The sequence below is a fragment of the Exophiala dermatitidis genome (genome assembly GCF_000230625.1).
Source record: "Exophiala dermatitidis NIH/UT8656 unplaced genomic scaffold supercont1.3, whole genome shotgun sequence".
Classification (NCBI taxonomy): Eukaryota; Fungi; Ascomycota; class Eurotiomycetes; order Chaetothyriales; family Herpotrichiellaceae; genus Exophiala; species Exophiala dermatitidis.
In genome coordinates, this window is record NW_008751648.1 from 1357267 (window position 1) to 1380284 (window position 23018).

Sequence of the window (23018 nt, forward strand, 5' to 3'; positions counted from 1 at the left end):
ATACAGGATTTACCTACCCTACGGAGATACAGTTGTTCCGGCCGCCCCTCTCGAGACAGTGAACTACTTACTCCCTGGTAAACAGTAACAACTCAAAGTCGGATTCTGCCGCATTTCCAGCACTTGCTCCTTTCTCAGGACACGTACACTACGCTGCGCAGCTTTGGTCAACAGAAACAGATCAGCAACCGGCGACCATCTCCATCCTCTACGGATTCTGTACTGTCCACTACCAGTACCAGTACCTTGCTAGGTGCCTTGCACACTGCAATTGAGCAACGTACAGTCCAGTACCTATTCCACCGTACACCACTCCGCCATGGCCAGCAGCGGCACCATGGACAAATCACAGACGACGACAAATCCTCGAGGAATCCCTTCCTTTCCATTCATGTCCAATGTGACCGACTACGTGAAATCGCTCGAAGACGTGGAACCGACGCTCACGCGATTCCAGGAAATGGTGTCCAAATACACATTCATGCAACAGAACGTGGAGCGACGGGCGGCAGGGCTCAAAGAGAAACTACCGGACATGAAGAGGACGTTGGAAGTGGTGAAGTTTTTAAAGAAGAAGAGGAAAGACATTGCAAACACTTCGAACACGGACAGCGACGACGGGGACGACCTCGATGCGGACACTGACGGTTTGGATCCGAACAAGTCGGACGAAATCGAAACAACATTCAGTCTTCAAGATACCCTGTACGCCAAAGCCAAGATCCGACCCGCAGAGATAAACGAGGTCTATCTGTGGCTAGGGGCGAATGTCATGGTGGCGTATCCGCTGGACGAGGCGGAGGAGCTGTTACAGTCGAAATTGGACAAGGCAAAGGAAAGTCTTGCGGCCGCGGAGGAGGATTTGGAGTTTCTAAGGATTCAGATTACGACGCTGGAAGTTGCGATTGCTAGAGTGCATAACTGGGATGTGGGAGAGAAGAGGAAGTTGAGGGCGCAGGGAAAGCTGAAGGATCATGATCATGATGAGGAGTCCAAAGGCAAGGGAAAAGAAAAGGAATGAATGATTCTCCAACTTGGGCGTGTGATGTACTACTGAGGCCAAAGAAAGGATCCGTATCGGACCGCAGTGGCCTGCATTGGCTTGTCAGATTTCTTGATGACAGCATATGTCATGTTCGAGTTGGTTGCTGCTTGCTCTTGTCTGAGGAGCCTATCTATCTTTCTCTCGGGCCGAGTGGAAAAATGCCACGATGTCCGACCACGATGGCATGAAGACAAACCACTGGCACTGCACGGCACTTCCATCGCCGTGGCTTCTGGCCTAGTCCACTGCAGTTCAGTTCAGGCCGAGATGGACACATCAGACAGTCCTTTGCCTCTATACTCTCTCTCGTCACAGCTGCTGCTGAACTACAGCTACGCCCTTGCCATGACATACTATGCCCATCCTCGCCATTGTCAAGCAGGCACCGTTCAACGAATGGCCTCCCCTACACTTTGTTTCGAAACCCAGACGGACGGACGGACGGACCAAAAGGGTCCCTTCGACTTGGCTTGGCTCACACCTTTGGGAACAGTCTTAGTGGTAATGCTCTAAGATCAGACCAATAAGAAAGGAAGGATCTTGATCTTGTCGACCTTCAAACGGTGGAATTTCAGACGGTCTTTCGGACGGTTCAGCTGCCGCAAACACATACTGTACAGTCGAAGATTTGCACTGTACTGGTATGTACAGACGGACAGACAAGACACGAATTGTTCCTTCAGCGCAAAAACATCACGCTGCATGGCATGGCAAGGCAAGACAATGCAATCGCAACTAATAATACATTGATCAGGCGAAGAAAATTGACCGGGACTCTTTTCCATCGTCCTACTAACTAGGAGGAGGTAATTATTAATTACGATTATTACCTATCTTTCCTGTTCTCTAGACAGTAAAAGCTTCGACGGCAATTTACCCTCTCCGAACAGTCTGCCAACTCGTAATTCGGCTGCCTGTGCGTATGCATGGGTTTTGCTCATCCTCAAGTTCCGGATTCGGTGGATATCTTCATCTGTATTGAACATTACTAGTACTTGAGTACCCAATACTGAATGGCCGTGCCAATGGACAACATGCGCCATAGCAAGCTGTTGCTCCTCCACTCCTTTCCTCAATTTCCTCCATTCTTGTCATAAGGACAAGATGGAAACCCGTTGCATTGCGCTGCGATGGTATCATTTCGTAACCTCGTAATTCATACAATTCCTCTCCTCTGCGGCCGTCTGCACCAGCCGGATTCACATTCAAATAGAGCGACTGCAATACCCCCAACGTGTGTTATTGTTGTCGTGTTGTCATGACTGAATTGAGTATCAGCCGTTCTCCAACAAGTGTTCGATAGAAGTTCCTCTTCCACCGCTCGTCGAAGCAGCATTGCCTGTGTCTGGTGAGTCTGCCGTTACAGGATTCTGGAGGCATTCGTCACCTGGCAGCTCGAATAATGATCCAATCGCCTTTCGCTCGGTTCTAACGGGTTTCAGGGTGTCGTTGGCAGCTCCAGGAGCATCATCGTCGTCCGTGGATATCCCATGAGAGCCCAACTTGGATTGCTCATTTTCTGAAAGATCTTGACAGGACTGGTCGTGCAGTGGAATCTCAACCTCAACCTGATGCTGCCATGATGGAGGCGTTGGAGAACTGAAGCTTCGAACTTTGCGGATCGTTGCCATTCCTTTGATGTCTTCACGGTCTGGAGTTGTTGCCGGCCAAGCTCCTTGCTGGTGTCTGTAAAAACGATCGGGGGCTCGACCAGTATGACCGGTTGTGCCGGACTCGCCGCTTTGTTCTCTGACGTTGATTCCGGTGAGGCTGTTGCTCCGTGATCTTCTTCTCTCTTCAGTTTCGCGGAGCATTTCGGCTGGTCCTTTCACGATGGCACCTCCCACTGCAAGCATGATTGCCACGCTGAACTTGCCCCAGAGAAACAGGGACTTGCCCCAGCCTGGCTTGGGTTCTTTGGGTGGCGATGATTTTCCATCTGTTGAGGTTGTACCGGCACTCGTCGCGACGCCAACATTGTCAACTGCTCGCTCTACGCTCCCGCTTTCCATGGAAGCAGAATTCACGTCCACAGGCACTCGATTTTCATCAGAGCCACAACAGCGATCGGCAATGCTTTCACCATCATAGTTGTCCCAGTCCCACGTACGTTGGCCAAGTCGGGGACGTCGGTAGCCGATGAACAAACCTATCACCCACCAACTCAACTTCCCAAACACAGCCCAATTCGAGCGCCACGCGTTGGCTATGACCCGTCGTGCCAGAGCAAGTGGATCCCGCTTGAAGCTTTGGATATATGAAGTGTAGCGCGATAATGTGGCATAAACTGTCTGAATGGTGATGGCAGCAAGTGGACGTGGACCAACATTGCGTTGCTGAAGAATCTCCAGGGGGCTGCGGCCTCTGTTAGAACGTTGCCTCCTAGGAGCAAAAGAACGGGTCGAGGGTTCGGCTGAGGCGGCAACTGCTCGCTGCGCAGGGCCCGAACTTGACTCAGGCGACGAAGGACTCGCGCTCTGCTTCAACGGCGAACCACCAGGGTCGAGGTCGTCCTCAGGCAGTGATGCGTCGAAAGCTGAGCCAGGTTTTCGACGTTTTCGTGGAACCCATGGAGATCGTTCAAACTGTGTACATGGTGATGACTGAACATCGCCTTCCCGTGAGATGACATCCTTGAAAAACAGTGGCCGTGGAATTTCAACTTGTTCGTCGAGAGTTTCGAGGCTTCTGACGAGCTGCTCAGGAGTTTGACCCGTTCCGAATCCTGGGTTCCGTTCATGGCCACTGGACAAATCGCTGTGATTCGTCTGTTCAACGTCCGTAGCGCGCGCAAGGTCGACATCCGTAGGCATTTCATAGTCAATCCCGAGGCCCCAAGGGCCGACTGACGCATATGCATCATCTTCCTCATGCTGGACATATGGAGACGTGCTGGCTTGGATATCTTGAATACGACTAGGCGATTGTAGACAACGTCGCTGATCCGGTGACTCATATGATTCCTCTGCAGCGCTTCCAGGGTAGTGTAACCCCTCTTCTTTTGCGAAAACCTCCTCTAGACTTTGGAAAGCATGATTCGTCTGCGCGGCGACATCATGAGATGAATGCAATGCCTCCTTTTCAATCAAGTCTTCCGTCCGTCTCTGCAGCACCGGAGGAGAACCCCACTGTTGCATCGTAGATAGACCACCGTCAAGAACAACAGAGTTCCGATTCGGTGACGTAAGGGGTGATGTAGAAGGAAGATTGCCATTTTCAGAAGTAAAGGTTGGCAAAAGTAGTGGCTTCAACTGGGTTGATCCTGGCATAAACTTCCTAGGTCGCCTTTTAGAAGGCTGTCTCATGAGCGGCGGTCTTGCCTCTGGCTGACGATGCCCGGTTGAAGCCGTCTGTGGACTATTCGAGATGCAGGAGGCCAGTGTCGACCGTCGGGAGTAAGCGCTTTCCGTAAAGTGCGAAGCAGATTCTCCCAACCCCGAGTCGATCGAGTGGGCGTCCTCAGAAGCTGACGGTGAATGGGCAATGCCTCCTGAAGTTGATGCCAGAGGTGATGAGGCAACGCTTGCAGGGAAGTAATCGGAAGCTGGAAGCGCAGGTGATATCAGGACCGATTGAGGCCGGCTTAACGGTGTTTGTCCACCAGGCGAGGACGGCAACTTAGGGATGATCATAGACATGGGTCGCGCACTTCGTCTTCTAGGAGTCGGAAGCTCGAAGTTATGGTGAGTCTTGGTGGGAGAAAGGGCCAGTAGCTGGGTCAAGACCTCGTTACGCTTCGTCATGTCGCGGTTCGTGTTCTCGAGGCTGGACTTTTCTTCTTCGAGCTTTTCAATCCTTGCCTTGAGGACTTCCAGGGTACCTTGGGCCATGCTTTTTTCCTCGCGGTCATACTCCAAGTCCTGGATCACGGTTTGCTTGTGTTCCATTTCATCCTCCAGATCCTTAATCCTCCGCTTCAACCTCTGTTCCGTTTCCGTCGACCTTTCAACAGTCTGTTGCAATTCGAATTCAAAGGACGACCTCATGATTTCGATTTCCTTCTTCAGCCTCTCGTTCTCTTCCTTGGCCTTTCTCAGCTTCTCCTTCCATGGCATGTTAGTTGTCGGGGAGTACATGGCATCTTTGACCAGCTGGAGTTCATTTTCGATATGTTCAATGTACTCTTCTGAATTGAATCGAGCTTTGCTATGGGACGGTACGCGACGAGAACTACTCCGCATGGAACGGTTATATGGCGAGTCTTTGTTGGGCGATGGTCGATGGAGGTTTATGGAAACTTCCCGGAGCCCCATGGTGGTCGAGCCTCGGAAAGAATCAACACCAGAAAGCGACTGAATATCGCTGGCAGCGTCGTGGTAGACTGAAGGCGAGTTCGGACCTGCCGTGGTGGAGCAGGGATTTTCTGTAGAGTCCTGGAAAACTGGTATAGGTGCTCTTCTATGCACACCTCGGACACGATATGCTCCCGAATTTGTGATTTCGTTCAATATACTAGACCGGGGAGAGGTGCTGGTCAAGTCGGAGGATTTTTCTGGATCAAGGCCATTCTCTTCACGCTTTGTCAACCGGGGAGCAGAAAAATAGGTGTCGTTCTCGACAGATCGAATCAAATGTGGAAACGGAACAGTGATGCCATTAACAGAAAGCCTCTGGGCGGGAAATCGAGCATTGCGGGTTTGTAAAATTCTCTGCTGACGTGTATGGGGAACTGATTTAGGCGTGGTATCAGAGGAAGGATGGTCTCGCAGGGTCAGGGTGGTGCTCGATCTCGAACGCGTATGGATGGTGTTGACAGGGGAGAGAGGATGCGCATGAGCGTCTTCCATCGTCGCACTCGCACTCGGACTCAGGAATTATGTTGTCATGGATCTCTCTCGCCGACAGTCTGGTTCGGACAGGGCAAGGCATACCATTGGTGTTGCAAGCAGGGTGGCGTACCAGGCGTATCGCGTACTCAACGAATGGTTCGTCGGGACAGGAAATTAGGCTGACATTCCAAGCCTCGCGCAGCGAGGAATGATGCAATACGGAGCTCTACGAGCAAAGGAATGTGAGAAGCAAACGAACAACAAATGAGTCTGTTGGAAAGAAAAGTGCAAGTTGTCTATGGCGAGAAGGGAAGTGAAGAGCCACGCAGGTGCGATGAAGGAAAAGGGCGGTAGAGGAGACGGATGGAGTGATTCAAGTTGAAATGAAGCGGAACGGGTGGGTGCGCAGATGTTTACCTTTTGCTGAACTTGGACTCTCGGATATTATTGTTACTGCTGATCGACCGTATACAATAATCCGTCCATGGTCTGACACCTGCAGGCCACTCGCACGATTCTTCCCGAAGCCTGCCCCCAGCAGCCGAGGATGCCTCTACGCCTGGATCCCAGTCGCCTAAAGATCCCTAGAGCAGTACCTGGGGTGCCTAATGGCTGCCTATAGGCCAGGGGCAGGTTAGCGCTTGTTAGGGGCTGTCGGAGCATCCGCCGTCAGACCGAGGTCTGCCGTGGTCGGGCCTCTTGAGCCTGTCCAATCACATTGGATCATATCAACTCCAGGAATTCATCCCTCGACCTCAATAATGATCAATCTATCCACGCCATCAACTTGAACTACTATAGAATGTATATCTACCGTCAGCCATGCTGCGACCACGAAGGCCGGCAGCCTCAGTCCTCTGAGACGATAACGGTAGGAAGACGTCTACATTATGGCGTACATCATTGAGTCAAATCCCACCTCTCGACAAGCGTCGAGGACACTGCTCAGGCAGATCTCCAGGAGGGCACAATCGAATCTGAACACAAGTCACTCGTCAATTGTCGTGCTTGATTGTCACTTACTATAATGGTCTTCTTTCAGTCACTGTGTTCTCATGCTTTATTGTCATTCAGCTTTGTCCTTCCATCCCTGTCAATAGAGCTGTCTTCACTGCAGTCTGATTGTTTGAATCACAATGCCCATTCATTCACTCCCCAACACAATAGCACCTCGACAACAACTTGAATACCCGCTGCTAACAGTGACTATGAACACCACGAAACTTGAACACAATGTCTCGTCTGCCAGGTTCCCAATTGGGGATATATATATATTTCTATATCTTCTCGAGTCTTTTGCTCGCACGGTTTCCTTCCTCTACCCTCTTTCCTCTCGTCTCTTGCCTCCCTCATCTTCTCTCAAACCATCACACCTGGAAGACTTTTGAAATCGTTGCACTCTCAGAACTCTACCAATCAAGATGTGCCGACAAATCCAATACGTCTTCACCCACTGCTCGCACCAAGGCCTCAACTGCTTTGGAAACATGCAACCAATGACAGTAGAGCTTTGCGAAGCGGCCGCTGCCCGAGGAAACCCCCCGTATCCGACAGGCTACCACGCCCACGGCCTCCCAATCTGCAGCAACACAATCGAGTTCCGCTACGTCGACAGCACCTGCAGCGACCACTATGAGCCGCAGATCGACGAGAACGGATACTGGGACAGATATGACCCGTGGGCACCCGAGAACAACCAATTTCACTCTGCTACCCCAGCAGAGGATGAAAACGAAGATGAGGAAGAAGACGAGGCTGACTTTACCTATCACGTCCCAGAGACCCCCTGGACGAATCCTCTCTTCCGAGCCATCGACTGGAACCCTCCGCCGCGCAATGTGCCAATCGAGCCGCAGCTCCACAGCCCCAAGGACCAGACCCCAATCGCTCCACATGAGGCCGGGGTGCTGGACGCCTACTACGATCCGGAGCATTGGCAATCAGCGGATGGCCGTCCCATCCAACTTCTCGAGACTTTCGATGATCCACCAGCAAGAGTCCTCGCACGCCCTCCCAAGCCCGAAGTCCCCGAAGACCTCGATGAACAAGTGGACGAATTGATCCGTCAATCGTCGTCTGAAAGTGACGACGCGGATCCAGACCTCCCAGATAATGAAACGGAGGAAGAAGAAGAAGAAGAAGAAGACGACGAAAACGACGACGATGATGATGAACCTCCCACCACTTTCAACCGTGCTGGGTCCGGGTGGATGGCACCCCCAAACTCGCCGCCAGGCTGGGAGCCTCAATCCCCAACAGCCCGGCCTTCAAACAAGCGAGCCAGAGAGGACGATGACGACGACAACGACGGGGCACCACCAAACAAGCGCGCAAGGCTTGACCAGGATGCCGCCGATGGCGAAGAACCTGAAGCCTCTGAGCCTTTACTGAGCCTGGCAACTTCCGCGACAAGACCAAAGTTGACCTTGAAGGTCTCAGCGCCACCAAAACCAAAATTGATACTGAAGTTCTCAGCTCCTCCAAAGCCCAAGTTGACTTTGAAGCTTTCGGTGCCCGCCAAACCAAAGGTGACGCTGAAGTTCAAGCTCCCAGCAAAGCCAACCACTGCCACCAGAATCTCTCGCCGACGTCCGACTCAAGCTCAACGTTCGGTTGGCCCTATGACTCGCAGCCGCCTGAGACAGTTGCAAGCCCAAGCCAGCCAACCAGCCCATATGACGCGGAGCCGGCTGGCCCAGCTCCGCGGTCAAGCCAACCAGCCTGGAGCTGGAAATGCTGCCAAGATGGAGCAACTAGAGACGTTTTTGCGCTATGCAAATGGTGTGGAGCGATGAGCGTGGACAGAAGAGTGTGGTGCAGGAGAATGCGAAGAGAAAGCATGGATAGTACTCCTGGTAGTACTATTAGATACAGATGAACAGCTCAAATACCCTGGGTTTGCATTGCTTTCGGCGTGAAGGAAAAGAAAAGTCTTTCCGCAATGGAAAGAGGAGTGCAGTGCAAACGTGAGCATGAGCAAATATGATAAGGAATTCTGGCACCTGGCACCCCCTTTTTGCACAAAGCAACGTCACCTACACTCTTTTTGTTTCCTTGTCGGTAACTGTAACTGCATCTCTGTAATGTAGAGTGCAACGTGCAGTCAAGTCGACATCTCTAGGTAGTGATCTCAAATCAAGATCACACTTGTAGGAGGTACGTCAAAATCAGACGAATCAAAATCAAGATCCAAGGTGGGCGGTGGGGCAGCCCCAGACCCCCTTTTCATCTTCAGCCTCGTGCTGCCTCACTACCTAGGTATATAATACTGTAACAACAGTGCAGTGACAGGGAAGAAATCTACAACACTGTATCAGTGCAGTTCATGCCATTACTACCTACCACCAGGTACTTAGGACCTACCACTACTACCTTATGACTGCCAGTGTCACTTGTTCGCGTTTTGCAGAATCTCGCCACTATAAGATAGTAGACATCTATTTTATAGCATCGTACGTACTATCAGTCTATCCATTACTGCATCCAGCGAGTTACCTCGATAATACAAACTTGGGACAACTTGAAAAAAAACAAAAGGACCCTCTACAAGCCCTGCGATGCACATGTATGTACCCCATACAGGGTGGGAAGCATGCATAGGAAAGCACAGAACAGGACAGATAGGAACTTGATTTTTACTCATACAATTTTTATTGTTTGTTATTACTTTTCTGTAACGAGACTCTGTTGTCTCGACCATGCTCGATCCGACTATTTGACATCTGACATGGTAGGCGACTCTTGGTAGCCCTGCCTCTACTGCTTGCTGCAGCGACGATGTGGGTTGGACAAAAGTAACAAGCACTGGCTGGTAGAGCAAGCGATCCTCTCTCTATCCCCGAACTCAAACACATAGTGGCTCCATTGCCTTCTATCGTTCCACTGCATCGACATAATTACCAGGAGCAAAAAGAAACAATGCCCCCAAAACTTTTTGAACCAGACTCCAACCGAGTCTGTGAACTCAAACGCCGCCCAATTACCCAAACACGATATCGACACACCAACAAACAATTTTGCGAAAAGGGGTATCTCTCGCAAACCAAAAAAAAAGAACATCACATCTCAAAAAGGCACCGCGAATGAATGCCAAAAGGCAAAACATGAGGAAGAAGAAAATTCATCTTCACCATCGTGTCGATCGTCAATTCATCACTTCGTCATCATCATCGTCCAGAACAACGATGGAATCGGGAGGTGGAGTTGCAGAGACTCCTGCTGTAGGGGTTGCAGAAGCAGCTTTGTCTCCAGCAGCAGCAGCAGTCTCAAACTCCGCTTCTTGAGGCGACCCTGCTTTAGACGTCACCTTTGCTGGTGACTGTGCTTTTGAGCCGTTTACTATGTTGGCTGCCGTTGCTGTAGTTTTAGACCGCACTGCAGAAATGCCACGACGGAGCTTCACGTCCCAGGAACCATCTTCATTGACCAGAATTGCCTTTGCCTCTTCGAGCTGATTTCGCTGCTGTAACTGCTGACGGACTTGGAGCAAAAATTCGTCCACGACTAGCATCGGAGGCCGAGCGTCCTTGCGGCAGATCGGACATTTCCACTGGTCGGGGTCCGTCACATCGGCATTCTTTTTGTCACGGCTCGTTCGACTGAGCAGGAATGCTTCCAGGTCGAAACACTCTCGATGCTGGCACTCTCTTCCGCGCACGGGCGTGACCCATACAACAGAGGTAATGGGATCTACGAGGTCGATACTCAAGACGGATTGTGCAATGACCACGTCATCTTCGTCGTCGTCGGCTCCGTTTGCAGGTTGTTCTTTGTCGCCGCCTTTCAAGACCTTGGTGACACTGGTCAGAGACTCTTCTGCTCCGATACGACTTGGAATGGTCCGCACGGTTTCGTGGGTGGAAACGCACACGATCTCAACTGCCAACAGATAACTCGTCTTTGATTCTGCGGGAGTGGATGCGGTGCATACGACGATCTCGTTGTCCCCGAACTTGAGGAGATCGGTGACATCCGTAGGCAGATCAACACCATGGAGTGCCTTGCGGCGAAAGTCGACGCCGAAGTCACCATTGATGGATATCGACAGATATTTGGGCCAAGTTGTCGGTCGAGCGCAAAAGTCTGAAAGGCTCGGCATCGGTGCTTCAGCACTGTCATCGAGTGCTATGCACTTCATTCGGAACTGTACAGAGCCATTCTTGATCTTGCGCTGTTTGACCATGAATTCGCCAACAGGTGACATTGTTTCCGCCTTCCGGGCCCAGACATCTGGTGAGATGTGAACAGTCCACCGCACCAAATCAGTTGTTGCACGGAGCAGTTGAGGCAGCTCCCTAATGTCTTCGACGTACTGGTAATACTTTGCCTCTGGACAATCGACTTTGATGTACTTCGGAGCAGCCAGGTGGGCCTGGTGCATGGCTCGCTTATCTGGGTCCGGCTGCGCTAGGATCGGCAAAGTGTACGTGGCAGGCGGGAAGAGGGAGGTTGGATGGGTCACCCCGGCCGAGTTCATCTGGGAAGGTGAAGGCAGTGCCGGTGCTACCGCTGCAGGTTGTCTAGCCATCGTCCCGAATTGGACGGGGGACTGGGGTTGGGAGGCCATTGGAGGCTGGGGCGCATAATGTGGAGGGTTAGAAGAACGAGCCGCTGTAGTCCCAAGAGCCCGCGCCGTAATGGAAGGTCGTGTTTGCCGGGCCACAGGACGAGCTGTTGACACGGTTTTTGAGACCATTGGCGCTGCTTGGTGGTTCATGGCAGCAGGAGAGAAAGGAGACTGGGAATTGAAACGAGGTGGCTCCCGAACTATCGGCGGCGACGGCAAGACTTGTTGAGCAATGGCTGGAGCTGTCGGATAACCTGCTGGTACAGAGAAAGTCAGCTGCTGGGTTGGAGAGAATTGTCCAGCTTGATTTCCTGGGTAGATACGCGCATCCAAGAGCGATTGCGCCGGCAGCAAAGGTCCCATACCGAAGTTTGTAGGCTGGTTCTGATACATTCCCTGCGGAAACTGCGACGCACCCAAAGTCATCTGATGATTGAAATTGACATAATGGGCGTGCAATGCGCGGTATCTCTGACCGAATTCCAGAATTATCGCGCGGCGTTGATCATGCGCATCGGGCCCGTCCGGGATGGGAGCTCTAGTTTGAAACTCCTGAAAGAGGGTCAATGCCAGCTGAATCCAGTTGTTGTCTGCAGAGGCAGAGCGGAGGATGGCACAGAAGATAAGCTTTTGGAGAACAGGCGAGGCAACCGACAACGCCAACTGCATTTGCGAAGGGCATGGTGGGATGCCTGCCTTCAGCGAATCGTCCCTAAGGTGATCGTATCCCGTTCCCAAAGAATCCAAAAGGTGGTGGAGGTAATCTCTGTACGCATCTCTTACCGCGTCATATCGCAGCTCAGGAAGGTGTTGCGGTAGCCGTTGCGAGAATACCTTACAGAGATCGACCACTGCGACAGAGAGAACATTATTAGGTGGCACCAGCGTCTGCAAAATCTCGTAGCCGTACATCCGCTTTCCCAGACCGGGAACTCTCGTAGGATCTTCATTCCACCACAAATAGGTCGAGTTCAGCACCAGGAAATACCGGTCATCCAATTGGCAAGCATCACGCAGCATCAAGAGTCTGGACGAATCGGTAGGTAGCAGTGGTTGTTGGATCGTTGCGACACAGGTATCAAATAACGCGGTTAGGATTGCGCCCTTGTAAGAAGTTGAAGAATTGGCAGGAGTCGCGGGCGGACCAGTTATGGCTCCACCAACATGGCGGGATACTGATCGAACTCTCCGCTCGGAAGTCAGTTCGGTATCAGAGAGACGCTTTCTTTTGGCCGGAGAAGTGCCTTTTGGAGGCGCAGAGCCCTGAACATTTTGCGGCGGTGCTTGCAACACCGAAGCCGTAGTCATAGCGCCGGCCTGGGGAACACTGGTAGCGCTAGACTGTATGTTGGCGTTCTGAGGAAGATCTGTGCTTTCTTCCGCGTGTTCCTGCTGTCCTTCTCTTGAATTGGGATTGCCAATGATAGATAGTAACGTAGGATCGGCGGAGGTCGCATGAGTCTCAGGTTGTGGTCCATCTAACTCCGCGACTGCGCTGGGAGTTGTTCCTGCTTCTTCACTAGGCTGAGATTCGCGTGTGGGAGGTCGTTGCAACGTGATGGTGCGGTTGGGAGCAATTGGACGTGATGGTGGATTCCAAGGTCCATGGTCAGATGTGTAGTTCATCCAGGCCCGCCGTCGACCGCCGACGAAATATTGAGAAGTGTAATTGCTGTCTTGCACGCTCGCAGCATCACGAGGATTCAGGCTCCCGCTCGTGGTCGCTTGTTTGCCACGGGAATCTGCCATGCTTGAGTCGATCAAGAAGAGCCTTGGTCACGGCTGCAGGAGGACACGAAGCGGAAAGCAAGGTGATCTTTAAGAGCGGACGGTGGGAAGACGGCGCGATTGTCTCGAAAGGACCGGCCAAGGAACAACAACCGGGGCTTTTGTTTTGGGCGCACGCGAGAATAACCTTTGATGCGGTGAAGTAGCATTGTGCTCCGGTTTACCAGCGCGAGGCGCGAAAGCGCGCAGGCGGTGCTTGTTACCAGGCAAAGGAGAGGCACGCATTCACTCACACTCGCATGTGAAGGGCGGCGGTCGGGAGTGGAAGAGCGCAGTTGAAGGATCGCAGGCGGGAAGCCGCCATACCAACGCGGCTGGCAGTATCGTGGCGATTGGATGGCACTGGAGGAGGACGCAGAGAGAGTGTAAGTGAGCGAGAGTGTAATAATACTAACAGTAAGGATGTTGGGTCGTGGAGGAGCCCTGTAGATTGTGTAGTTGTTGATTCTGCAGTTTCTACGAGCAATACAGTTGTAGTAGTGGAATTACATTGTATTATGGGTTCTTCCACATGCGGAGAATACGAACAGAACCGGGCTGGACCCTCGTCTACCAACAAATCGTAGCAGAGCATCCATCAGAGAGCGACCGAGAGAGACTCCAGTCCAGCAGACAGCGAAGCAAGCAAGCGAGTCTCTCTGCTCGTCCCCTTGTAACATTGTAGTCTCTCCATCATCCATGTCCGAGGCAGTTTTTCCCCTCTGGATCTGATCTGAACCTTGAACCTCAACGTCGAAAAAACCCCGTTCATCCCATTGACACCTCTCAATCAATCTTGACAGGGCCCCTCTGCCTTCTCGCCTCCGTCCTTCTGTACACCCACCGGATGCTTCTATCGACGATCTGACGTGTCACCATCCCAGTCTATTGTCGAATTGACACCGGCCACAATCTACACCTCTGCCGCCCTCTCCAGATCGATTCGCGCAACCTCAACTGCCTCCCATCACACCCACGTCTTGTCTTCTCGTCGTGCGACCTTTCTCACCGACAGAGTTAAAACAGACACAACACCCTCCTCCCGCCGGTCCACACTCAGGGACTCTATCATGCAGGCTGTTGCCGCAGTATTTCGCGCCAGCCTGTATTCCATGGTCAAGTCTGGCTAGAGAATCGATGAGCAGATGTGCTTTGCAGCGTCGCAGTGGTTGCGAGTGAACAATTGTCTGAGGTCGCCTTGAAAATTGATACACTTGGTGTCATGGCCTACAACCTGCAGCAACAGCGCCCGCGCGCCGCGCTCCAACCGGGAGATATACTGGTGGTGATTCGTATGTCGCATTTCCTTACCTGCGCCTCCAGCGGCACGCTGACCGTAGGGCATTAGATGATTTCGATGCGCGGAGTGCGGACGAATTGACTCTTCGGAAATCAGATCAGATTGAACTGGTAGAACTGGATGATGGCTTCGGAGACGGCTGGTACTTGGGAAGGCACCTAGGTCAAAGTACCACCGGCCTGTTTCCTGGAGGTGAGAGCCTTCACTCCCGGCACTCTTTGCACTACTAGTATGGCTGATACGTGAGCAGTCTACACCGCAAAGCTCCCGCCCAATTTCACTGCGGTCAGCGCTCCGAGCGTGAAACCTCCTCAAGTAGCCCACAAGCTCTCCAACGGCGCAAACGTTGGACCATCAGAGCCGACAATACCGGAAGACCAGACAGCGACACGTCGTTCCATCGCTTCAAAGGCTCCAGCAATCTCATACCTCCCATCCATCCAGCGCAGTATCGGCCAAACTCTTTCTGGCACTCATAGTGGACAGGACAGTCCAGTGATGAATGAAACATTGAGTGTCATAGATGAACATATCACAGATCTCAGCACGCCGCGGCAGAGTCTTGCCCCTCCACGACATATCTCAGAGGACTCCGAAAGCGAATATAGCAGTCATATGGATCCGGCGTCTTATGTGGCGGGCCCGGAAACGGATAGCGAAGCAAGCTCGCGGCTCACAGAGGCCGATGTTAAGCAATGGAGCGCCGCCGAGACCGCTGAATTCTTGAGGGGAATTGGGGTCGACCCCAAGCATTGCGAAATATTTGAGGAGCAGGAGATCACAGGAGATGTCTTGTTGGACATGGACCAGTCGTTCATCCACATGAAAGAATATGATTTTGGACTGATGGGTCGTCGACTCAAGACCTGGCACAAGATTCGCGATTTCCAGAACCAAGTCCGGAGCTCCAAAGACTCGAGGAAGAGCAGCTTGAGACAAGACAGTTCGAACGAAGACGTAGCACGGGCACATTCCCGCGTTCTGTCTGGCGCTACCATCCTACCGAGAATACCGAGTCTGATGGAGGAGCCAGGTCTGTCGATCCGGCAGTCCCAACATGCTCACCCTTATGCTCAAGCGGCAGCCACGCCGCCCGCTCTCGAATCGCAGATGCCTCCCTCACCGTTCTCAAGGTCCCAGCTTGGTGGAAGCACCCCTCCGTCCTCCTGGAGGGCGTCGATGGCCGGCGAAAGTCCTAGCCGTCCTTCAGCCGCATCGATCCGGGAGATGAACCACTCCCGGCGACACTCATCGATCGACTTTGCCAAACACAGTGCCCAAGAGTCGGCTTTCGGAACTTTCTCCGGTGTCTCACCTCCTCACAAGAAGAACGCGTCGCTTGACAGAGACTGGTCTATGAGTAACGCGACAACTGCGAATGCCGGCGCAAGCACCCCTTCGCTCCGAGTGGATATTGCCAGAAATACGGACTCTGCTGATCTGCCAGAAGAATCACCATTTGAAGGGCCCCCTTCTGCCATCGATATCGACCGTGGCTACTTCAGTGGGAATGAGGTGGAGAATCGCAAATCCCGGAATCTTTTGAGGAAGAAAGGAGATGGAACTGGTCATTCTCGGCAATCCAGCATGATTGATGATGCCACTGCTCGAAGACCTGGCCACGGTGTCATGCGTCATTCGAGGCTCAGCAGCGTTGATCCCATCAAGGAGCGAGCGCCCAGCTCAATGTCTTCGGCCGCCAAAGCTTATTATAGCAGTTCGACGAAAGGCCGATTTAGGTCATCCAGTGCGAAACACTTACCTACACAAAAGTCACCGGTGGCGCCGTCGCCGACTGTGACTAATCTGGAGGATGAAAGTCTGTCGGCTTTGTCGTCGCCCAGAGTGACTACTGGCTCCTTTTCGCCCACTGTCGGCGCATCTACGACCTGGGCGGCATCTCAAAAGGCGCGAAAACTACTCGGCCTCCGAGCGGCATCAGACGCAATCACAGGTAGTGAGAAAGAGGCAGCAGGCTCTTCCAACCTGACAGCCGAGCCGCTCAAAGAGAGCCCATTGGCGTCGCCTTCCGGGTCTCAAACCCCTTCAGCGACCTCACGGAGCTTTGAGATGGACAACAGCGAGCCACCATCGAGGAGCACTACCGAACAACTGGGACCACTCCTTCACACCAAAACGACTGCGCGGGCGAACCCCAAGACAAAACGACAAACCAGTGCCTACACCAAGGGTTTATTGCCCATTTCGCCCGCCGAAGCACGAAAGCACTGCGACCATTATGGCTGGATGAAGAAACGGTCCTCAGGACTGCTCGGGCAGTGGAAGCCTCGGCTTTTTATTCTTCGGGGCCGGCGCCTTTCTTATTATTACTCTGAGGATGACACGGAAGAGAAGGGCATAATCGATATATCAGGTCATAAAGTATTAAGCGCCAGCTCCGACCCCATAACGGCACTTCACGCAACCATCGCTGGAGGAGCCTCAGGCCATTCAGGCCATCCATCGGCAGCGACAGGTGACCGTCCGTCAGATGCTTCTCGTAACTCGAGCGGAGGAGCCCCTTTTTTCTTCAAGCTTGTGCCTCCCAAAGCAGGATCGTCACGAGCGGTTCAATTTACGAAGCCCACTGTTCATCTATTTCAAGTCGACAGTATCGCCGAAGGACGGAAGTGGATGGGTGAGATCCTCAAAGCGACCATCGAGCATGACTTGTCGAGTTTCGAAACCACCAATCGGCAGAAGACAATTAGTCTCGCAAAAGCGAGGGCGAGAAAGGAGAGGCCGCCTGCGCTGAGAGGAACCGAGGAGGACATTGCAGAGTTGGCAGAGAAGCCGACCCCGGGCGAAGAGAAAGGCCCACGAGAGAGCGGATTGAACATACAAGGACTCCAGCTTAATGAGTCTAATATAGATCTCCAGCTGGATATCGACTTCAGCGGGGCAACAGGCAGTCAGGAGGACAGCGCCGTTCCGAAGACATAGACGTGATGATAGTTGGATAGATCATCTTCAGCAGACATGTACTTGTTGAGACGGTGCCACATGTAGTTGTGCCATTTCAAGTTATTTCCCTGCTTTATTCGAGATTTCTGATCTCGGTCTCCGGTCTTGGACGAGCCTCACTTCTCTACCGCCGCCTTGGAAAGATGTCTTCTACTAGTAACCATCGTCCAGTACTACCTGCAGGTGGATGGGAATAGATTTCGTCAGACGGAATTATGTATACGATGCTGCTATCATTTTGGCCTGTCAGACAAAGTTTTCCGACCTGGGAGGCGCCAACCTTGAAATCGCGTGTCTCGGTCGTGTTCAGATTGGACTGCGATCGAGTAAACAATCCTTTGCTGACACCTCATTGACCGAATTCACTCTTTTCTTTGGCGTTTGCTGGTGTCTCCTATGGTTCAATGTACATGTTTGCTTTCGCAGACAAGCTGCTGCGTCTTCTCGTCCCGGTCGCTGTCTGTCTGACCATCTATCTGTATCTATATCCCGTGTTTCATGGATGTGCCTTTCCTTCCAGAAGTGCTTCGCGGCTGACCGCCGTGACCGAGACGCTCAAACATCATCTTTCCTCCGTGCACGGGTCAGACGAGCCAAATGACGCCCTGAACGTGCCCTTCCGGCTCCTCGTCCTCGCCGACCCACAACTCGAGGGAGACAGTTCCCTTCCCAAACCTGAGGATGGCCTGCTACCCAAGCTCGCTCGGCACTGGAGCAGCGTGGCATCGGCAGAACTCGGCGACTTAATATACACTGCGAACAATACAATACGAGAAATCGTGCTGCAAGACATTCCCGATGCGGTGCAAGCCTTGCGCAAGCGGCTGGACCTGTTTGGCAACGACTACTACTTGGGCCACATCTATCGTACTTTACATTGGTGGTCGAGACCGTCTCATGTGACTGTCCTTGGAGACTTGATCGGGAGCCAGTGGGTTACCGATGAGGAGTTTGAATGGCGCGGCTGGCGGTTTTGGAACAGGGCGTTTCCCAAGAGTGACAGGGTTGAGGACGAACTTGTCACATTGGCCGAATTGGGAAAGGAGAAGAGTTTTGATATGAGCGACGGTAGCTGGACTACCAAAATCATAAACATCGCCGGGAACCATGACATTGGGTATGCTGGAGATATATCGAGACACAGATTGGACCGGTTTGAACGAGTCTTTGGAAAATCCAACTGGGACGTTAGGTTTCAATATCCGCAAGTAAACGACACAATACCAACCAATGCAACAGGCCACCAACCGTCAATTCATGTGATCGTTCTAAACAGCTTGATTCTGGACACACCTGCTTTGGCCGAAGACCTTCAAGCAGAAACATACGATTATATTAACAGCATCATTTCCCATCGTCTGAGACCGGTTGAAGATCGTTCTTCGTTCACTCTCCTGCTTACGCATCTGCCACTCTACAAGGACAAGGGTGTATGTGTTGATGCTCCTTTCTTCGATTATTGGGGCGATGACGACGGTGGCGGAGTGTACAGGCCTCATGGGCTGAAGGAACAGAATCATCTCAGCGAACATGTCAGCCGTCAAGGCACGCTGGAAGCATTGTTTGGCATGCATGGAAACATTGACGCTCCAGCCCAAGGCAAAGGCAGACACGGCCTTATCCTTACCGGCCATGATCACGAGGGTTGCGATGTGTGGCATTACATTCCTGCTGATTCAGTCTGGTCTGGGTCTAGCGACAGTGGGGCAGATGAAAATCGACGAACATCATGGGACGCTGTTCCTTGGAACCAAGCGAACCAGAGTCTCTGCCATACCGGCGTCAGGGAGATCACCTTGCGAAGTATGATGGGCGACTATGGTGGTAACGCAGGGCTTTTAAGTGCTTGGTTTGATTTTGAGTCAGGAGAATGGGCCTACGATATTCGTATGTGCGGATTGAACGTCAAAGTATGGTGGGCCATTCATGTCATTGATCTGGTGGTCTTGACGCTTTTGCTGCTCAGCCTTGTCCGGGCAATCCTCAACCAAGCCAAACACCCGCATGTTCCCAATCAGCCGATGGTCTCAGATGACGCAGCCAAAGCAGATACTTGATAATCAAGCTGTTTTAACTTGCTGAGGTTGTAACATGGCGTGCTGCTCGGGAGGAGTCTTACGGCAACCGCGGTTATGGGAGAGGTCCCCTCCATGGCATCACTCTACAACTAATCAGCTAGCCTACGAAGCCTTGTTAATCATCCCGAATCACGCCTGTAGTCGAGACAAGGCCTCCAAAATCCCCACGAAAAGTACGAACTATGACAGGACCGAGGATCCGGGCCCATCCTCGCATTTATGTGGGCGTTGACAGTAAAATGCCAACACTGGAAATGAGTTCTTTGACGGAGCATGAAGGCCGTCAGAAGGACCTGCCGTTGCCGATTCCGTGATGTGGGCTGGGCTATCTTGAACATCAGCATTGACATTTTGGATGTAGCCTTCACCACGACTGGCAACTGCGCAAGAGCACACGGAGCAGCATATTCTCCAAATGAAGAAAGACCCAGCTTGTGCATTCTACAGATCGTTATCACGGATGCCCATTGTGCTCTTGCCTTGAATGACTTTGCTTCGGGCTGATGGAATGGGTGATAACAGAACCTCCCCGGGAAGTATTGGCACAATCCACAAAGTTCACTCAAGTCAAAGTCAATTCGAAGCATCAAGAGTGTCAGTGAAAGAGTGTCTGTTGCGCCTATCACCCTTGTCAGAATATCGGTTGGCTGAAGGCGCTCAGTTGTTGAAATGTTGAAAGAAGAGCAGAGGACGGACCCGCGCTGTGTTCAACGGCTCCCATTGTTCCATTTTCAGCAGCTCGTTGGAAGCCAACCCAAAATGTCAAGCTTCAGAACACAGGAGCCAGCAATAGAAAGGGACGATGAAGGCGCGGTGAGTTTGATGTGAAGTGTGGACTGAGGTGCTGGTGAAATCTACACTACACCAGGAGAAGAATGCGAAAAGACACACGATGCACTTAGTGGAGCGTGACACGATCACTTGCAGTGAAGTTCCTGTATCCAAATCAAGCGAATGAGCCGATCTCCTTTCTACTTATCTTTCTTCTTTCTTCCCCAGTCTTGCGATCCTGGTTCTTCTTAAACCTGTCCTTTTCACACATCAGCATCCTGTCTACTTTTCTTTCTTTTCATATCGCAACGACATGGCCAAGAGTGTCGACTTTTCAAACAAACTCAGTGATCCATGTTGCTATCACTGGGGATATGAGAACTACCGAGCATGTCCTGTGTGCGTACGGGCTCACGAACTACGAACTTGCGATGGCGAAACATTCGTCAGCTTCCATCTCTGCGAGAGACATGCTGAAACGTAAGTATATCCCGATCTCTCCTATGTTTGTTCTGCTCTCAATTCTGGTGCACTTTGTCGCAACTTTACTTCACTTTCAGTGTGAACACCAGATTTGCAAGACACCTGGGCCAGATCGACCCCAAGGGTATCTATCATTTACATCCAGGCTGCCAACGGACACACTTTGTTGAATCTGACACTCCATACTTGCCCGTGCACGGTTTTGTCATGAGTAAAATAGGCCGCTTCGAATCCGGCAATTTTACAATGGGTTACTGCTGACATATTATACAGACGCTACAAGGGCAACATGGAAGACTGGATGTTGACATACGTTCGGACGTTGGTGCACCCTTATTACTCTCCGATCTATTCCCAAGACACAACCTGCAAAAAACCAGGCATGGAGATTAGCCTCTCTACCAATGATCGACCTCCCTTTGACCGGAACAACCCTGCCGAGTGCTGGGATCAGCTGTCCAAGTCGCAGCAGAAGAATAGAAAAAGGAGGCGGCCTAAGCTTACTGCGCCAGCGGTTTTGGTTTTCCCAGAACCAAAGGTCACATGGGCCCATGCCAAAGGATGTTTCCACTCCGACAAGCCGGACGTGGTGATCAAGAACAAGGACGAAGTCGAGCTTATGGACCAATTCGCAAAACAGCGTCTGCAGAATATCAATGACCTTCTGAACGGGCCCATTGATGCCATTCTGGACGATCATATGCGACAATCTCGTGACCTCATCTACAACCGTATCGCACAAGAAGAGCGCGAAGACAAACTCTATCATGACGAGGAACTCAGCCGTGAATGTGAGTTTGAATACCAAACCTGTCGCCTCGTCTTGGAATCTGCCGAGACTGATTATGGTTGCAATTTAGATGAAGCATTCTCTGGTGTTGAGGTCAATAATCCTCTGATCGACCCCAACGACAGCGCTCAGGTTGATGAGGTCGGTGGTGACGACCGGATCGCCGATAACAAGAAAACCAGTGGACAGAATCGGGACAAGAAGAAGGTCCATCCTCTGATCCAGGCCTTCGAGGAAGATGCGAAAAAGTATCTCGTCTGGGAAAAGGCTCGTCTTGAAGCACTGATCCCGCTCAGCTCTGTGGCCAAGGCCTTCTATTTCAAGCGTTGTAATGGCGAATACCGAAATGGCGTGCAAGATATCTTGGTCAGAAAGGAACCAGTGCTTGACCCGGAGTGTCGGTTGACTACCGATCCAACTCAGACTGAGGCTGCGAATCCAGCGGAAATAACGGAGACGAAAACATACAACGATGGATCAGTGGTTCCAGCAACATCATCTTCGAAGGACGTCGACACTCGAGATACAAAAGGCCATATCGACAATCCATCGGTATCCAGCTCGGAAGTGACTACTGTTGCCATAGGGCATGCCACTGTGTCTGGAGCAGATCTCGGCGCAGTTGACCCAGGCAATACAGAACCACATACTATCACAGCCTCTGCTGAGCCTGGGCCTGCTTCTGTGTCTGCTAAAGAAATCACCACAACCGCACCTACTACGACAACAAGATCTGCTGCAGAGACCGTGTCTGAGACTGAGCCTGGGACTTTTCACACAGCGGCAACCGAATTCCCATCGTCCGTGTCATCATCACCATGGGTCCCTATTTCTCTCGAGACCAAAAATTTCGGTTACGCAGTGCTCAAACCGTCCCGCGAACCCGGGGAGTTTTACAATCGAGAGCTGTTGTACACGTTCCCCCAAGCTGAAGCTGGTACGACTGCTACTTCTGATCATGTCAAGGAGGGTGAAATCGAAGGTGAGGCCGAACCAATCTTCACAGCCGAAGCTTTCCACAGTTTACCACCACGTCCGCCATTCAAGTTTACGACACGATACCTCTTGGATTTGGAGGATGATATCGTGCAGATGAGGGAGAAGCAAGGTCGAGAGAAAGTTCATGGTTCCAGTAATTCTAGATTCGGGTTTAAATTCGGATTTAAATCTGGATCTAAATCTGGTATTGGATCTGGATCTGGTTCTGGATATGGACAAGATCAAGGTCAAGGTCAGCCCGACAAGCTCGACGAACATCTCATCAAAAGCGCATGGTATGCCCATCGTCGCGAAATGGCTGCTGCTTCGGTCTTCGAGGCGGAGAAGTGGATCGTCAGGGATCCGGATTGGATCTGCCATTCTCGTGGCTGAAGAAGACTTCTTTCCATTGAAGCCGGCTCCAAGTCGAGGTCCAATTGAAAGGGTAGTGGTAAGGTCAGGTGAGGCTACTTGACGCGAGACAACTTCAAGCCGCACAGGCAAAGA

The 23018-nt window shown here is 51.9% G+C and overlaps 7 protein-coding genes across 7 annotated transcripts; 5 read left to right on the forward strand and 2 right to left on the reverse strand.

The window, feature by feature from the left end:
• The first annotated feature begins 70 nt into the window (after positions 1-70).
• On the forward strand, positions 71-2162 carry HMPREF1120_03489 (uncharacterized protein). The gene has a single exon (XM_009157561.1). The coding sequence runs from the start codon at positions 320-322 to the stop codon at positions 1019-1021; it is 702 nt and encodes a 233-aa protein (XP_009155809.1). The 5' UTR covers positions 71-319; the 3' UTR covers positions 1022-2162.
• On the reverse strand, positions 1611-6204 carry HMPREF1120_03490 (uncharacterized protein). The gene has a single exon (XM_009157562.1). It carries the CDS (start codon positions 5830-5832, stop codon positions 2320-2322), a length of 3513 nt encoding a protein of 1170 aa, XP_009155810.1. The 5' UTR covers positions 5833-6204; the 3' UTR covers positions 1611-2319.
• A 392-nt stretch (positions 6205-6596) lies between these two features.
• Positions 6597-8851, forward strand: HMPREF1120_03491 (uncharacterized protein). The gene has a single exon (XM_009157563.1). The coding sequence runs from the start codon at positions 7236-7238 to the stop codon at positions 8607-8609; it is 1374 nt and encodes a 457-aa protein (XP_009155811.1). The 5' UTR covers positions 6597-7235; the 3' UTR covers positions 8610-8851.
• Positions 8852-9441: 590 nt separating this feature from the next.
• On the reverse strand, positions 9442-13624 carry HMPREF1120_03492 (uncharacterized protein). The gene has a single exon (XM_009157564.1). It carries the CDS (start codon positions 13127-13129, stop codon positions 9959-9961), a length of 3171 nt encoding a protein of 1056 aa, XP_009155812.1. The 5' UTR covers positions 13130-13624; the 3' UTR covers positions 9442-9958.
• Positions 13625-13734: 110 nt separating this feature from the next.
• HMPREF1120_03493 (uncharacterized protein) lies at positions 13735-17491 on the forward strand. The gene is made up of 3 exons (XM_009157565.1): positions 13735-14439; positions 14496-14639; positions 14698-17491. Exons 1-3 carry the CDS (start codon positions 14370-14372, stop codon positions 17388-17390), a joined length of 2907 nt encoding a protein of 968 aa, XP_009155813.1. The 5' UTR covers positions 13735-14369; the 3' UTR covers positions 17391-17491.
• Positions 17492-17815: 324 nt separating this feature from the next.
• On the forward strand, positions 17816-19468 carry HMPREF1120_03494 (uncharacterized protein; the record flags this gene model as incomplete). The annotated part of the gene is made up of 1 exon (XM_009157566.1): positions 17816-19468. One exon carries the CDS (start codon positions 17816-17818, stop codon positions 19466-19468), a length of 1653 nt encoding a protein of 550 aa, XP_009155814.1.
• Positions 19469-20573: 1105 nt separating this feature from the next.
• Positions 20574-22904, forward strand: HMPREF1120_03495 (uncharacterized protein; the record flags this gene model as incomplete). The annotated part of the gene is made up of 3 exons (XM_009157567.1): positions 20574-20740; positions 21017-21534; positions 21604-22904. 3 exons carry the CDS (start codon positions 20574-20576, stop codon positions 22902-22904), a joined length of 1986 nt encoding a protein of 661 aa, XP_009155815.1.
• Between the last annotated feature and the right edge of the window lie 114 nt (positions 22905-23018).

Coding starts and splice junctions, on each gene's coding strand:
- HMPREF1120_03490 (XM_009157562.1), bottom strand. CDS start 5,832: ATGGAAGACGCTCATGCGCATCCTCTCTCCCCTGTCAACACCATCCAT.
- HMPREF1120_03492 (XM_009157564.1), bottom strand. CDS start 13,129: ATGGCAGATTCCCGTGGCAAACAAGCGACCACGAGCGGGAGCCTGAAT.
- HMPREF1120_03489 (XM_009157561.1), top strand. CDS start 320: ATGGCCAGCAGCGGCACCATGGACAAATCACAGACGACGACAAATCCT.
- HMPREF1120_03491 (XM_009157563.1), top strand. CDS start 7,236: ATGTGCCGACAAATCCAATACGTCTTCACCCACTGCTCGCACCAAGGC.
- HMPREF1120_03493 (XM_009157565.1), top strand. CDS start 14,370: ATGGCCTACAACCTGCAGCAACAGCGCCCGCGCGCCGCGCTCCAACCG. Junction 14,440..14,495: donor AGATATACTGGTGGTGATTC/GTATGTCGCATT, acceptor GTAGGGCATTAG/ATGATTTCGATGCGCGGAGT. Junction 14,640..14,697: donor CACCGGCCTGTTTCCTGGAG/GTGAGAGCCTTC, acceptor ATACGTGAGCAG/TCTACACCGCAAAGCTCCCG.